This window comes from Haliotis rufescens, unplaced genomic scaffold (genome assembly GCF_023055435.1).
Source record: "Haliotis rufescens isolate VD_foot unplaced genomic scaffold, xgHalRufe1.0.p SCAF_9, whole genome shotgun sequence".
Taxonomy (NCBI): Eukaryota; Metazoa; Mollusca; class Gastropoda; order Lepetellida; family Haliotidae; genus Haliotis; species Haliotis rufescens.
In genome coordinates, this window is record NW_025964383.1 from 2937656 (window position 1) to 2953924 (window position 16269).

The following is a 16269-nucleotide window of genomic DNA, read 5'->3' on the forward strand; positions in this document are numbered from 1 at the left end:
GTATACTGTGTTACCATTTGTATCCTGAGGCCTATAAATACACTTGACTTGACTTGTTTAAAAAGTTTTCACAAGTCCTGGGCATACAGGAACCACAGAATGTACTGTCATTGTTCCTTTGACTGGAACAGTTCTTGTTTAATTCGGCAAATTCTTAAAATGCATTGTCATATTCATCAGTGTTTACAAACACATAGTTAGCACTGGTATGGAACCTCTTCCCACACTCATAAAACTCATGAGCATCTTGTATGCACACTTTTCCTTGTTTGACTGCGAGATCAGCCATTCTTTTTAGCTGTTCCTCCAACCCAATCACAAGGTCCTTTTCCATTTCCTGTTTCAAAATAGTTCCATGATGCTTGGACATTCAAGAGTTGCTAGTGATCAGACATAATATAGAATGCTCTTTTATTTCTATACTAGCCACATAAAGAAACTGTGCACGGAGAAAATATATTCTGGATTGAAATACAACACAGCAAGAACAAAATGATGCAGACGCTGTAGCAGCTGAATGACCAGACCATAAGAAAATGTCAACGGGACCTGAACAACATCTGTTACGATGACGTCAGAAGATCAAAATGGAGTAGGGGGTCAAACGACAAAGTCACAAAGTCAATAACCGGTATGACCACCCTGTGCGTGAATCACAGCAGTGCATCGGCGACGCATGGAGTCCACCAAATGGGCATGGAAGGCCTGGGGAATGGCCTGCCATATCCTCCTCAAATCCTGTGCCAAGTCACGGACGTTATCTGGAGGATGTGGAAGACGACGCAGACGGCGCTCCATTTCATCCCACACATGCTCTATTGGGGAGAGATCAGGAGAAATTGCAGGCCATGACAGTAACATGACATTGTTATGGTGAAGGAAATCCATTGTGACCCTAACCCTAGTGTGAGGACGAGCGTTGTCCTGTTGAAATGTCAATCCCGGGTCATGACGTGGCAGGAAAGGAATGACCACAGGCCTCAGAATCTGATCTCTGTAGCCAACACCGGTGAGATTGCCCTGAACAACCACCAAAGGGGTTCGGTCCCGTGCTGTTATCCCACCCCAGATCATCACAGAGCCACTCCAAAACGATTCCTCTCCACAATACAGTTGCGTGCATAACGTTCTCCCAAACGCCGGTAGACACGTTGGCGCCCATCACTGTGGGAAATGTTGAACCTCGATTCATCTGTAAAGACAACATTTCTCCACCATATTCGAGGTTGGTGAACATGATTTCGACACCATCTTAGATGGTTGACTCGATGACGGTGTGTCAGGATGGGACGTATGGCAGGGCGTCGTGGTCGAATCCCGTACTGACGTAAACGATTCCTGACAGTGTTGGGATGGATACGGCGCAGTCCAGGAATTGTCTGGGACGTCGTTACTGCCGTTTGGAACCTGTGTCGGAGATGTGTAACTCGAATCCATCTGTCCTGTCTTGGCGTCGTTACTCGGGGACGTCCTGAACGTGGGTGGTCGGCAACGTCATTTGTGTTCTGATAACACCTCACCAATGCCGACATCGTGTTACGATGGCATTGGAAATGTGTTGCCACCTGTTGTTGCCTCATTCCCGCTCGGATCATTCCAATGGCTTCATGACGCTGTGCAGCTGTCAATCTTGGCATGATTTGCTTGTGATATGCTTGTGTCTGCGCCTGAGAAGTTATGAATTTTTGAATGACCACAGATCATGCTTTCCAAAGTGACAGCAAATTTTGAGTTGCACATGCTGTGTACAGCTGCACAGGATGCACGTGCAGTAACACATTACACGTCCATAGGCCCCCATCAATGACGTCATATCGCATGGCACGTGCATGAGCGTTTGAATGTCTCCAATAATTGCTGTGTTCAAACCTATCTTTCATATATGGACGGTGTGCCCTTATATCTATATTTTCTCTGTGCACAGTTTCTTTATGTGGCTAGTAAATATTGAGAGAATGGAGTGTCTGTTCAATAGAGAACCCATGCCAAATCACCAAGACATCTATTTACTTCAGGAACCAGCTTCTTCAGGATAGTATAAACGGTACAAATATTATGACCAAAGCAAACAGAAACATACACAAAGCTATTGTGTTTGAGATCCTCTTTACTAATTGCCCTATAATACACTACTACTGGATGAAGGGTCACAGCTGTTATTCCAATGAGCACTCCGTACCTTGTCAGCTGAACAGCAGCTGAAGTTTTCGGCAAAATCCATCTGTACAGATAACATGACCATTAGAAAGGTTAATTCTCTTTAAGGTCTGTGATGGCTTTGTACTGATCCTTCACTCTGTTTATGTGCCGGAGAAACGCACATGATTCTTCAGCAATGATCTCACAAAACTCTTTTCTTGATACTTTTTTTCCAGACAATCTTTGTTCTTTTCTTCCCATTAGGCATATCTACCTTCAACTTTCCATAGGAAACACTCTTCTTTTGGGTCTGTTCAAAATTCTGTTGGCATCACATCTCCCAGTTTCCGAGCACATTCATCTTGGTTGATTAGTACCTCACTACCACAACCTTAAATACTTTTCAACAGCAACGCCATATTCTGATCCTTCTGACAGAGGTACTAGTTTCTTGACATGTACTTTGTAAGAGTGACATGTTTGGATCGCATCCTGCAAAACGTTGCAAGATAGATTAATTGCCACAGACCTCGCTGCATTCAATATTTTCTGAGGATAATCCTGGCACAACTCTTCAGGTGATTTGATTTCCCTTCAGACCTTCAGACCATGTCTTGCAAGTTTAATCTCATCACTTAACTCATTTCTGAAGACAAGTCTAGTACGAAACTTATGTGATACTTTTCTTGGACTAAGGACTTCATGGCGTAGTTCTTCAGCCACCAATTTCCTTGGTGTTAATGTGCATAACGCAGATGAGTCACTCGATGTGATGTATCCATTTTGATTACCGGCGTTATTTTGATTCAGTTTCGTAGTCAACCTCTCATACCGGTATCTTCTGCATACACGTTTATTCATTCTTTGAAGGATTTCAGCTTTTCTACTTCAAAGAGTTATATCTCGCCTTAAATTAGCTGTAACCCTGCTGATCCTTTTCCTTGACCTTAACTATGAATCACAGTAAGGTATTTTAACAATGTTGATGAAAACCCTTCATTTTCATGTCTGTCTGCTATCGAGGTGCTGTTCAATCATACTATCCAATGGTTGGGTCTCATCCTGGCTTGAGGAGTTTCCAAGGACATCATCATCTGCCTTCTTTTCAGACTTTTTTCTCTGTCTGTGTTATTTCACATTTCACTACATTGCTTATCTTATTGTGTGTATATTTTATAGTCAAAATGTGCAAATTTTTTACTTATAGACAATTTATAAAACGCCTAAATATTCAGTCATTTTACAAATTGACTGACAAATCTGTCCATTTATGTTATTATGATAAAGAATTCCAAACATTTTTATGTCTTAATTTCATCACCAAGTGACGATAATGATAGGATTAAAAGAAAATGAAATTCGTAGTTTGGGGGGAAAAGGGGAATATTGGGGTGTTATACCCTCATCCATGGTGGGAACAAACAAGTGGAGTTTCATCTTCATCAGTGCAGTGTTTTCAGAGATGATGTTTGAGACAGAAGAAGAAAGATTGGCAAAAACGCCACAGCATAAGTGCTAGGGCGCTTTGATAGGTACTCGAGCACAGATTGGGTTTAGATGGCCTCCAGTCCTATGCCAAGCACTTTAATAGCTGAACAGGACAGATAACTCACAGATTACTTTGTTACATCTTCACTTTTCAAATAAGCATACTACAGACTGGAAGAATAAATGTCAAATGTCTTGAATCACATTGACTAAGATGATGCAAAGAAATAGACACGCTGAAGGATGTGTTGCCTTGTCAACAGTGACTTCATACACTAGCCCTACCAACGCAAGACTACTCCTTTGGTTCATATATCATGTAGCTAAAAATGTCTAACATTGAAATCAGGTACTCAAGTTAATTTTTTTTCTACCAATCACACCCTTAAGCTCACTTCACATTCAGTTAGGTGAGCTAAAATTACAGAACACTGTGAAAACCTTCTGACATTTATTTTCAGATTAAACTTTCTTCTCTACATCCACCTTGTTAAGATAAAATATAAATCATGAGTGTTACAAGTCAAATTGATATATCCTGCAATTTAACCAACACAAATGCCATATTCGGTTATTAAGTGCCTCTGACCAACTTCTAGACCAATCAGCAAGAAATATTTAGAAGTGCCCTGTACAAAGCCCAAAAGTTTACATGTTTTTTCATAAATACATATGAACACGTTTTAAATGCCAAAAACTGTCATGAAATGAATCTTAGTTGTTACTTGGCCTATCATAATTCAATCCTTAAATTGACTTGTGGGTCTGTCAGTTTTCTGTCGTAAACTATGAAGGCCTTTGAAGCAGCAACTTTCCATTAATGATCCCAGCCATGGTGACTAAAAAAGTTGCTCACATAATTAAAATTAAACTTTTAACATGGCTACCATGCCAGCCATATTGAAAATGTTCTTTTTGCCCTATAATCAGCCACAGAGTCACATATCGTACGCAGCATATATATGATATGTTAAACTTGTTGCTGTGTTCTGTAATATTTGTCAACAGAACCCATGCTTATTGAAAGAAGTGACTAACGGGATCAGATGGTCAGACTTGCTGACTTGGTTGATGCATGTCATTGTATCCCAATTGCATAGATCTGTGCTCATTATGTCAATCACTGGATTATCTGGTCCAGACTCCACTATTTGCATACCACCGTCATGTAGCCAACAAAAACAACTTAAACGTTTGACTTTTATGTAAGGATGTGGCTGCTAATAGAGCCACAGAGTCATGATGAACATGTGAGCATGTAATTTTGGCCATCAGCAAAGCCAGTTATGGTTTCATTTGTGGTAGAATAATGGTTGTCAGAATTATTTCTTTGCACAACCTAATGTTGTGGAGAATTGCATACTGAAAAAACAGTTTAGTGGTCAGGGCGCTTAAGATGGCACATAAGGTATTTGCAAAATAGCTTGATTGCTGGTAAATGCTGTAAAATTGTTTGTCAAAAGGCTTGTCTTGAGCCTTACAGACAATAATTTAGTTTATAAGGCAATTATCTACATGATGGTTTATGGTCTCATTTGAAGTTCCAGTTGGAAAATCCCTGCCACAAACTGGACAATTCATTTCTCTCTTGTCATCCCTCAAACTGGTCTGTTTAGCAAATGATGAAAAGAGTGACACCTGCTTTGAGCGTTTAGCTGGCTGTGTACTGCTTCCACATGACAACCTTTTCTGAGTTCTGCCTTCCTTTTTGGTTCTTGCTCTGGAAATAAGGTCAGAAGGTTGTACTTTTTTTGGATAAGTGACAAGATTCTTTTCCTCAATTTCAAAACCAACAGCATCTTTTTCTTGTAATTTGTCCTCTGTCCTTCTGACCTTGGTTTCATTGACTTTGACAATGATGTCAGTAGAGACATCTTCTAACTCTCCAGTGTGCTGTGAAGACACTGAAGCAACACACTCCTCATTACTCAACTTAGAAACAGGTTTGAAGAAGTTTTTGAGGGTTATGGGTGGGTTAATTGCCCTGGCAAAACATTTGGGCACAACTGGAGTAACATCTTCCTTTATGACTTTGAACTGTTTTGCTGAATCTTCTTTGGCCACAACAGCATGGTGTGTAGTGGGCTGGGTCTGACAAGCAGAGAGGTTCTGCAAGTAGAAAGAGTGACAACAAGACTTTAGACTCACATGGAAAAACAGACCAAGATCAAGGCTGGGTATTGTGTTTGCCTTCATACGCCCCAAATAAGCCCAAAATCTATAATACAGTTTAAGATTAAAATATCATAATATCTAAATTAAATGTTAAGGTTAACAAGAAATCTTTGCAAAAAGAGAAGCAGCCTCTTCATTGCCTTTTTTCTCACATGAATCTTCCTACATTAGTGAGAAAATTATATGAACTGACATGGTGAAACGACATGACTTCCTGATTGGAATACCCAATACAACTTTTATACAGAAATCAAAACAATGCTTATCATTGATAATACTTCTGAGAATTCTACCTCTATTACTTCAATGCCACAAACCCTATATTTTGGCTGTAATCACACTATAACTAATTTTTTCAATTTTCAACAGAAGTCCTCTTCACTGTCAACTATACACAACTAGTTGTTCCCAGACAGCACCAAGCAGCGTACAGCTCTCCCGTGTGCAAAGGCCAGAAAATCTTCACTTCTTTCCAAACATCTACCAACTAGAGTCAGATGATTGGGGAGTTTGAAAGGAGTACTTCTGATGTAATCGTGGTAGTATTCTTAGAATTACAAACAATGATGTCAATTGTTCCAATAATTCTTATGAATCTGCTACCTCTATTTTATCTTTGTCAGAATATTCCAGAGGAAAAGGCGGATTCTGCCTCAAGTAAACTCACTGTATAACTGACAGTAGATAATAGTCTTCTTGTGATTCCATCTATTAATCCAAATCCAGAGGTAAAATCACCTCAAGAGGGCTTGAAAACTGAAGGAAAACAGTCACATATGTGGTATCCTCCAGAACTACACTTATATTTGTTGTTGTTCATGATAATGATGTCATCAGAAGTTTTAAAACCATCTCTTAAGACCATCATTTCTGGTTGTGACATCACTTTCGGTACATTTCACGTTTGGTTTTGATGTCACCTCCTATTATTCATCTGTAATGATGTCAAAAATGATGTCATTACCGGTTTGTTACACCACTTCCGGCCACCATTTACTTCTGATTATGTCACTTCCGGCATTTTTGGTTATGATGGCACTTCCTGTTTCCTTCCAATCTATGACGCCATTTCCAGTCATTTCCAGACCATGATGTCATTTCCGGTTAATTTCTCCTGACTAATCCAATTCTCAATAATCAAATAATAAGGCGGTGTGCCCACCTTCTGAAGCTGCAAAAGTCTGCTCCTTGCCAGCCCCCTTCTGAAGAAGGCAAAAACTACTGGCTAATGAGTGCTAGGAGCTACAATAATATGACCTAAGGAGTGAATCCATACAAGGTCTGGCCAATTATCATGTTGGTAATAGTTTGTGTAGTGGTCAGTGAGCCCCACTAGCAGGATACCAGTGGTTCATTTGAGACTGCTGATCAGGTCCACGGTTTGTAACCAAAGCTCTAATTTCGTGAGCTGAGCAAGATGCAAATAGAGGAGTGGAATACTGGGCTTAACAATACTTTCAGCAATGGTGGACTGGAGCCATCAGGCAACTGTGGCTTTGGTAATGTCCTTGTGAGAATGAGTCTTGCAGGAGATAAAAAGTCTCTTTCTGTGTCTTCTTAGTGGATCTATCGCCGCAAGATAATATACTGAACTGCAAAAGAAACATCACCATGGATAGATATTACCTTATTAGATAAACCTTATTTGTCCAAACACTGTAAACATACTTTGAGACATCTGATCATCAAACGGATCATCAAGATTGAAATTAAAGCGTCAAAACACTAGTCTCTGAGGATTTGGAATCACAAGTCAGTATTACGTGTGTCCGCCATGTGTATTGATGACTGCCGTGTAACGTCGATACATGGAATGGATGAGGCAGTTGATGAAGGCCATAGGCACTTGAGCCCACTTGCCTGGGGGCAGGCCACTGCATGGTTCTGATGCCATTCTGGTGGAGGAAGTCTCTTGTTGCTCTCTCAGTGTGGGCACGGGCGTTATCATACTGAAACTCGTAGTTGCGGCGACGTGCCAAATGAGGTATGGCATGTGACACCATTGCCTCTCCCTGGACCGATGTTCTGGAAGACCACAGTGCCGACCCTCTGTGCAAGACCAATTCCGCCCCACACCATGATGCTCGGACCACCCAACGAGTCTCTCTCAACAACACAAGCATCCGATTAACGTTCCCCATGGCATCGCCAGACTATCTCTCTGCCATCTGCTTTTGAGATACAGTAACAGCTCTTGTCTGAGAAGAGGACTCTTCTCCACTGCTGGTGCTGTGTTGCCCACTGAAGACGGTCCCGGCGATGACTTGGTTTCAGAATGGGTTTTCGGTGTGGCCTGTGACAGTGGAGGTGTCTACGCACGGTGTCCGCACTAATGTATGGCTGGTGTGTCCCCATGGTTTTTTGATGGCGTTTTTTGCTAGTAACGTACCTACCGTTTCGATCAATGTTGGTAGCTGCCTGGACGGATACGTTTTCCGATGGGGATGGAGTGTCATAGGTGGTGGTGCGATCATCGGTAATCGATACCCTTGTTGAAGCAGCTGCGTCACAAAGGGGTCTGCGAGCATGGTCCATTTGTCTGCAAAAATCTGGAGTCTTCCGCCTACGGGCGTTGCTATAACAGGAACGTCTGGGGGCGGAAGTTCCCAGTCGTGCCGATTTGCAAAGGAGTCAAGTTCCTGCTGACCCTCCCTCTTGGGAAGGTTCGCTGGCGCTCTTGGGTCCGGTCTAGGCGACCGAACGAGCAGAGGAGGTCTTTGAGCCCTGTTGACCTCTTTGACCTCTGCCGCGACCTGGCAAGGGATTAGGCCGAGACGAAATAAGCTCACGTAAATCGCGCTGGGCAGGAACAAATTTGAGATATTGGCGATCCTTTTTCTGTTGAACCTCCAATTGTCTTTTCTGGAGACGCAGAAGGTCCACCGTGACCTGATGGCTAGAATCTCTCTGCACGTCCTGTGCTACCTGTTGTAACCCGTCAGCAGGGGTTGCTGATACAGTTTGGCCTTAAATTGGTCATCCCAGGAAGAATGTTGTAGCACACCACGGCGACAAAGAGCCGTCATGGAGCGGCGTGGTGAGTGAGGAGGTCCAAAATCTGCGTAAGCTTGTCTTGTGTAAGGTTGATTAACCCCCGAGTAAAGGCCTCTTCTTGGGAATGAGTGGAGAGAGAGAGGGAGAGTGCGTCCATGGCTGACAAAATAGTAGACACGAGTGGGAGGGTACGGCGGACTGTGGTATCCAAGTGCGTTAGGTCCCTATCTTCAACCACGTAAGACGAGGTTGAGCGCTTCTGAGACAGAGTAGAAACGTCACTGTCAATCTTGGGGGAGACGACCGTAGTAGACATGCCATGAGTGTCTGTGTCTTCAAGGATGAAGCTGGGGATATGGAGACGATCCTGAAGTCGACGAAAGGACGTGAAAGCCGTATCTAGGTTAGAGTTAATGTCCATCTTGGAGGGAGCGTGATCTTGGACGAACTAGCCGATGGAACTGCGAATCCAGAGAACCTATCCGCAGCCGAAGTCGTCCGCTGTAACTGCAGTATATCAGCTATCCAATGCAAGACTGATTTAGGGTCCGCTGGTTCATAACTCCCAACAGATGAAGGCGTTGACACGGGGCGTCAAGAACGCCTGACGGGTGTGAACTATCAGTTGGTTGAGCCTGGATATTGGGATTGCCCGAAGTAGAGGCCGAACCACCTAAGCCGAGTGGGGTCGAACGGGAGGCAACCGGAACCGGAACAGGATCAGTAGGTTGATCCAAACGGTGAAGGAGGTCAGTGGATATTGCTTTAACCAGAGAATTATACGATGGTTCCGAAGTTGATCCCTGTGATCCCAACTCGTGGGTAGGATAGGTGGACAAGGGTCGGGAGGAGCCGATCTAGAAGGATTACGCTCCTGCGATCTGTGCGCCGAGGAGAATGGCTCCGAGAATGACTTCGACGATCTTGTTTTTTATACGAAGCCGAACGCCAATCCTGTGAACTGTGAGGTGGGTAGGCGTAGCCGGCAGGAGAGCGGTAGTCAGGAAACTGCTGGTAATAAGAGTCATGGTAGATCAGGTAGGTATCCCATCCTCTATGGGCCATGTGATATCCCCCGCTGACGAGGTCACGTGAGGGTAGCCGCTATGCTGGTAGTCAATGATGCATGACTGGTCTCTATACACTCATGGAAACTCAATCGAGAAAGCCGATCCTGTGAGCGAGATCTCTGATCGTGCGAGCGCGAACGTCGAACCCGTGAGCGAGAATGCCGATCCTTTGAGCGAGAGCGCTGATCCCGGGAGCTGGAACACCAATCCTTGGAGCGGGAGCGCCAATCCTGTGAGCGAGAGCACCGATTCCGGGAGCGGGAATGTTGATCCTTGAAACGAGAGCGCTGATCGTGGGAGCAGGAATGCCGACCAGTCGTCTTGGAGGGTGAACGTTGTACCGAAGTGTGACGATCTAAAACGACCCGAGATGAAGTTGTATCGATGACCGTATCTCTAGCCCCCAGGGGGTGTGCAGAGCTTGCCGAATCCAAGAGCGGGACTTTGAAAGGACTGGAGCAATCTGTCACTGGTATAACGAGAGCAGGACCAGGGTTGATCAGACAGACCGGGTGCACATCGAACTGCATATCTTGCTTTGGAGTTGTAGACAGGTCGCGAGAGGACAAGTCGTCTGTAATGAAGCTGTCTGAGAAGGTGTCGTCTGTGACAGAAATTACAGGTTCGACAGGATTGTCTTTAAGGCGTGATGAGCTGGAACTAGCTTTGGAATCACCCGCTTTGGAAAGGCGATTGGCAATACGACGACGACAACGTTGCAGGAAAAACTTTAAAAGCCAAGTTAGTTCAGGAATGACATTCCGCACATCGGGAACCCAGGGTGCACTGTCCCTGACAGTCGCAACATAATGAGTGGGGATCCGACGTGGAATAGGTACGTCTGCATTCTTTACAAGCAGGACGTTGATTGTCCTTCTTTCCCATATTTTTTTTATTTAAGATACTCGAACAAACTGGCGAAGGACAATAATTCTGTGATGTTTTCAAACACGTCGCCACACGTAATTGACCTAGCTTTTGGACGTAACCATGGAGATACAGGGGGGGCTTGGGTGGCTATTTTTAGTTTTAGAAGCTGGAAACATGATTCAAGTACATTCCCACATAGGATTGAAGAAGAAGGGAGAAATGCAAAGTGTGAGATAGGATAGGTTTAAAAATAATATTTCTTCTTGCCAACATCCATTGTTGCCAATTTTTCGTATTTCTAAAATATTCCAAAATTAATTTCACTGTACTTTTAACATTGATTATTGTGAAACTATGATCAAATGTGGTTCTTTCAGTCAGTGGAAAAAATTTCAGTCGATTTCTTAAATACCCCAGAAAGAGGGGACGTCAAAACATTTGTAAAAAGAAGTTTACAGTCAAGCAACTGTATTTTCCATCGTCTGAACAGCAGGTGCAATCTAAGCACACATTCCTCTTCATTCATATATTTAATCATTATTATGAATAAAATATGTTTTCTTTCAACGTGTCATCTTCCAACAGATGCTACCCAATATTTAAAAAAGATCTACACTTAGTTATCAATAACATTATTAACTATGTATTTGACAATATATGCATGTTACTATGAATGTTTGAAAGGAAGAGCTAAATTTGGTTGTAAAATTACATTTTGGGAAGGAAATAACTGAAGAGATTTTAAAAATTGGCTGAACTTATCTAGAACATTAAACATATATAGAGTCAATTTTGCATATCATTCAGATAAATATTTCTCCGTTTTGAAGAAAACTGGCAAAAGATCACAAGCACTCAAACAATGTGTTTGCACAACTGCGACAACTTGTCGCTAGCCAGTACGTTTGAGAAAACTTTCATAACATTTGACCATATTCTCCTTAAAAATGGCGACAATGTAAGAACACAGAAACGTCAGGTAGCATGAGAACTATGAGACTGATGCATGTGCACAGGAAACATCATGAATAGGCCTATAAAAGTTGCGGATTGCTCAGTAAGAAACTGTTTACCTGTAAATCAGGGTCCCTGGGTACCATGTCTTGACATTGGTATGGGTACTAACAGAATGTCACATGACCACCCCATGTCAGGCTGTCCAGGCTACAGTATTTGCAACAAAGGTCTACAACAGCAGGCCATCATGAAGCACAACTCAGATAATGGCCCAACCAGCGATTGAGAACTGTTTGGTTCAGCAATGATTCAAGATTTATGCGGGCTCAAACTGATGGCAGAGCCAGGGTGTACCACCGTTACCATAAATGTTTTTTCACCAAATTCATATGGTGGACAGTTTTGGGCTGTGGAAGTGCAATAATCTGGGCAGAAGGATGACCAGGAACTGCTTGATATTGAATTCTTACGACTATGACCTTTGTCATTTTATGTGTTATGTCTTCATAAAGGACACATGTCCACTGTTTGAGTGAGTGAGTGAATATTGCAATCCCCTTTTTGAAAAAAAACCCAGCTTCCAATTTGTTTGTGGTGGGTACAAGTCAATGCATAGTCACCCGTGTCCCTACCATATATTATGATAAAGAAGAAATTTTAATTACTCACAAGTAGGTACTGCATTAGTTAAACATTTCAACATCAGTTTCGATACATTAATTATGGAAAAATTGTTCAAGTGACACTGATACGACAGTGTGTTCTTATGCCGGGATACAGCTGTCTATCTTAATTAGAGGAAGGCTGGATTGTTCTGATTTGAAACCAATCGGTTATATTGAAGCAGAAACAAGTATTGTTAAAAGTTAAAATATAATGCAAAACAAAATGCTCCTTTTCTCCACCACTTTGCTATCATCAACCATTTCTGAAAATTAATGTTTTCTGACTGAGATGAAGACTTGGTAAATTTAAGAAAAGTCCATTTCATACCATGGCTGGTAGACTTTGCTGCATGAAGATGTGTTGTTCCTTCAGTGATCTCTGCACTTCCTGTATAAGGACTTCTGGGTACCTTATTCCCACCAGTCTCTCTCCGTTGTCCAATTCCACACGTACAACACGCAGCTGTGTGTCATATTTACTGAAAAACAGTTAATTAAATTTCCAGTATTAGATTAGACAGTGTGTTTTTTTCAGGACACAGCTGTTAGTTGTGTACCCAGGTCTTCATTCGAAACAAAAAATAAACTGTCAGGATCCTGCCACCTTGCACAGCAATTTGAACTCCAGGTACTCTCAACACATCCACTGGTAGTCTACCCTTGTATTCACTCACAACACATCCACTGGTAGTCTACCCATGTTTTCACTCTCAACACATCCACTGGTCGTCTACCCTTGTATTCACTCACAACACATCCACTGGTAGTCTACCCTTGTATTCACTCACAACACATCCACTGGTTGTCTACCCTTGTATTCACTCACAACACATCCACTGGTAGTCTACCCTTGTATTCACTCACAACACATATAATGGTAGTCTACCCTTGTATTCACTCACAACACATCCACTGGTTGTCTACCCTTGTATTCACTCACAACACATCCACTGGTTGTCTACCCTTGTATTCACTCACAACATATCCACTGGTTGTCTACCCTTGTATTCACTCACAACACAACCACTGGTTGTCTACCCTTGTATTCACTCACAACACATCCACTGGTTGTCTACCCTTGTATTCACTCACAACACATCCACTGGTTGTCTACCCTTGTATTCACTCACAATACATCCACTGGTAGTCTACCCTTGTATTCACTCACAACACATCCACTGGTAGTCTACCCTTGTATTCACTCACAACACATCCACTGGTAGTCTACCCTTGTATTCACTCACAACACATCCACTGGTTGTCTACCCTTGTATTCACTCACAACACATCCACTGGTAGTCTACCCTTGTATTCACTCACAACACATCCACTGGTAGTCTACCCTTGTATTCACTCACAACACATCCACTTGTAGTCTAATCTTGTGAGGGAAAACAAGGGTAATTTGATCAACAAGTGGAGAGGAGAGTTGTCATTGTCACCTGTTTATGTTGTCATTGTAACTTGTGGAATTCGTTTCAGATTAGGATTTGCATTAACAGGCTTTTTGTTCACTGGTGTTATAAAAAGAAGGATAGATACGGAAATGAATCAGGACGGTTTGCAACATGACTGAGCATTCAAGTGAAGTGAAAAAACACTAGATTGCTGTAATGTTGCTAACCGTACCGATCTGTCTATCCGTCATTTTATAACACCAGTAAAACAAACAGACTACCAAATCCTAATCCATGACACATTCCACAATTTGTAATCACAAGATAAACACGTGACACACATCACATTCTGTGCTTGGTGTGGATCAAATGGCCTGTTAATCCCTGATAGACACATCAGTTGAACGTTTCTTGGAAGTCAGGTGTGAGTGAGTGTAAGACAGTAGGCACTTTGACACATTTGACTCAAAGCAGTGGAGATTTCCGGCTTGTTTAAGTCTTGTTAATTGAACCATGATGAACGATGAGTCGTGCCGAGATCATCTTATCCGGGTAAATTTGTGTTGGAAGAACATATTTGGGACTGGAAATTTAATTTTGAAATATCTGTAACTTTGACACATCAAATTTGACACATCGGAGGTTAAATACAGATGAAAAAAGAAGGAATACATAGGGACCAAGCTTTTACCTCGAGACAACTGTAAGTTTGACATGTGAAAGTTTGACACAGTGGCGTTTGAATGTATATACAAAACAAATATTTTCAGTCTCCAGCTTACCTCAGCCCAAGTTTTAGAGCAAACTTGTTGATGGTGGTTTCCAACACTGACATTAATGTTACAATGTTCCCACATAGAAGGTGAAGTGGATATGTTCTACTTCCAACTGAAACATACATGATGTTTTAGATTAGAAAGTAAAACAACGCAGGCTCGTTAAGTTCAAATCCGGGACGGGACTCAACCCCCCAAAAGTATGAGAATCTGTACTTTACTAAGAAAGTGTTATCCCAAATATAACATTTGTAACACAGGCTCAGTCTATTTGAGGAATACATATAGATGTAGGTTTCCTCATAGCCAGAGGGTTCCTAGCCAGGCTCTGTGAACCCAAGGTACAACTCTGGATTCTAGGGTGGTACACATCAGGGATTTGGAAATATATCCCTCTGCAAGTACTAGAGTGACTGTATGGATTTTAGGACAGATTTGTCAGTTTTTTCATAAGGGTAAAAATATTATTTATACTTATCCTGACTCATACTAATTGCTTATCCCATCTCATTCCGAAAGGTAGTGGAAACTTCCTGTGCTGTGTTCCTGAAAAACAGAGAAAACATCTCCCCGAATGCACCCTTCATACGTGAAGGAGCACCCGAGCCAGGTGACCAAGGCCGGTAACCCGTCACTCTCTCCCTTTTTCCTACTTAACAGACTGAAACATATCAGTGAAGAGCGTTGATGGCTGGGAGGGTGCTCTCGCGTATGAGTCAGGATAAGTATAAATACCTTATCCTAACTCACACTAATTGCTTGAATATCATAGTAAGTGGTGAGTTCCATCTTTATGTGTCATAGTTGTGACCTGTTCTAAACCCCATGGGAATGTGGTTGAAATTCTTGAAGTACATCTTGAAGATTTTGTGGATTTGCTAAGGCTTACATAAGATTAATCTTGTTTGCCTTAAACAATTGTCGTCTTAAGAGAAGAGCATAAACTAAACACAATCGTCATCACTCATGTGCTGAATTACGAAGTAAAACAGGGGGCCTGGACTCTCATTGGTTATGGGCCAGTAACATGACATCAACACGTCTATGTGATTGTGGGTGAATGTAATCTCTTAGTCTATCTGCTGGTGACATGGAGAAATCTCCGAGATAATGGTTCACGAAGACAGTGTCCAATCTTCAGAAACAACCATCAATAATCGTCACGGATTTGTAGGGCTAGAATGGAGTAGCTCTGACTCTATGTGGGTTGGATGCTGACTGAGGGTCCAAACCTGCTGCCCTGCTGAGTAGGACTGCTCTCATCCAGAAGGAGATGGTTGTTCAGGAAAATTCTCATGAAGCATTTCTCGATAAAGAAATATAGTGTCTCTATAAATCCTTGTCTTCTCGATTCTGGTTTTTGTAGATAAATCCATAAATTCCTCTCCTGCGATGGAGGAGAATGCTGGGAGAATGTCTTTCAGGCTGTTCAGGCAGCTGATGAAGTCCCTCTTAACATGAGGTGGGCCAATGCATGATCATTGATGTCAATCTGGTATGACTAAAGTCAACTGCATATACCTCAAGACATTCTGGCCGCCGTGGCTAGTGTTAGAAGATAAAGGATTTTAAAAAATCCGCTTGTTGAAGAGGTTCGTACGCATCACATGTAAGATGTTGTAGCACTATGCTTAGGTCACAAACTGGGGCTCCGAACTTCCTCTATTGACGTTCAAGTCTAACATCTCAATAGGGTTATTAGTTCGGGAACTTTTTGTGTTTTATTCCATTAGACATA

General features: G+C 42.3%; 1 protein-coding gene across 2 annotated transcripts in view; it reads right to left on the reverse strand.

The window, feature by feature from the left end:
- Window positions 1–4064: 4064 nt before the first annotated feature.
- The window catches only part of LOC124123232 (protein FORGETTER 1-like), a 490282-nt gene continuing 478077 nt past the window's right edge, over window positions 4065–16269 (reverse strand). For both annotated transcript variants that reach the window (XM_048391344.1, XM_048391343.1), the window contains 3 exons: window positions 14538–14643; window positions 12687–12837; window positions 4065–5736 (listed from right to left, as the gene is read on the reverse strand). In XM_048391344.1, coding sequence (XP_048247301.1) covers window positions 5119–5736; window positions 12687–12837; window positions 14538–14643 — 875 coding nt within the window. In that variant the 3' untranslated portion in view covers window positions 4065–5118. The remainder of the gene's footprint in view (window positions 5737–12686; window positions 12838–14537; window positions 14644–16269) is intronic.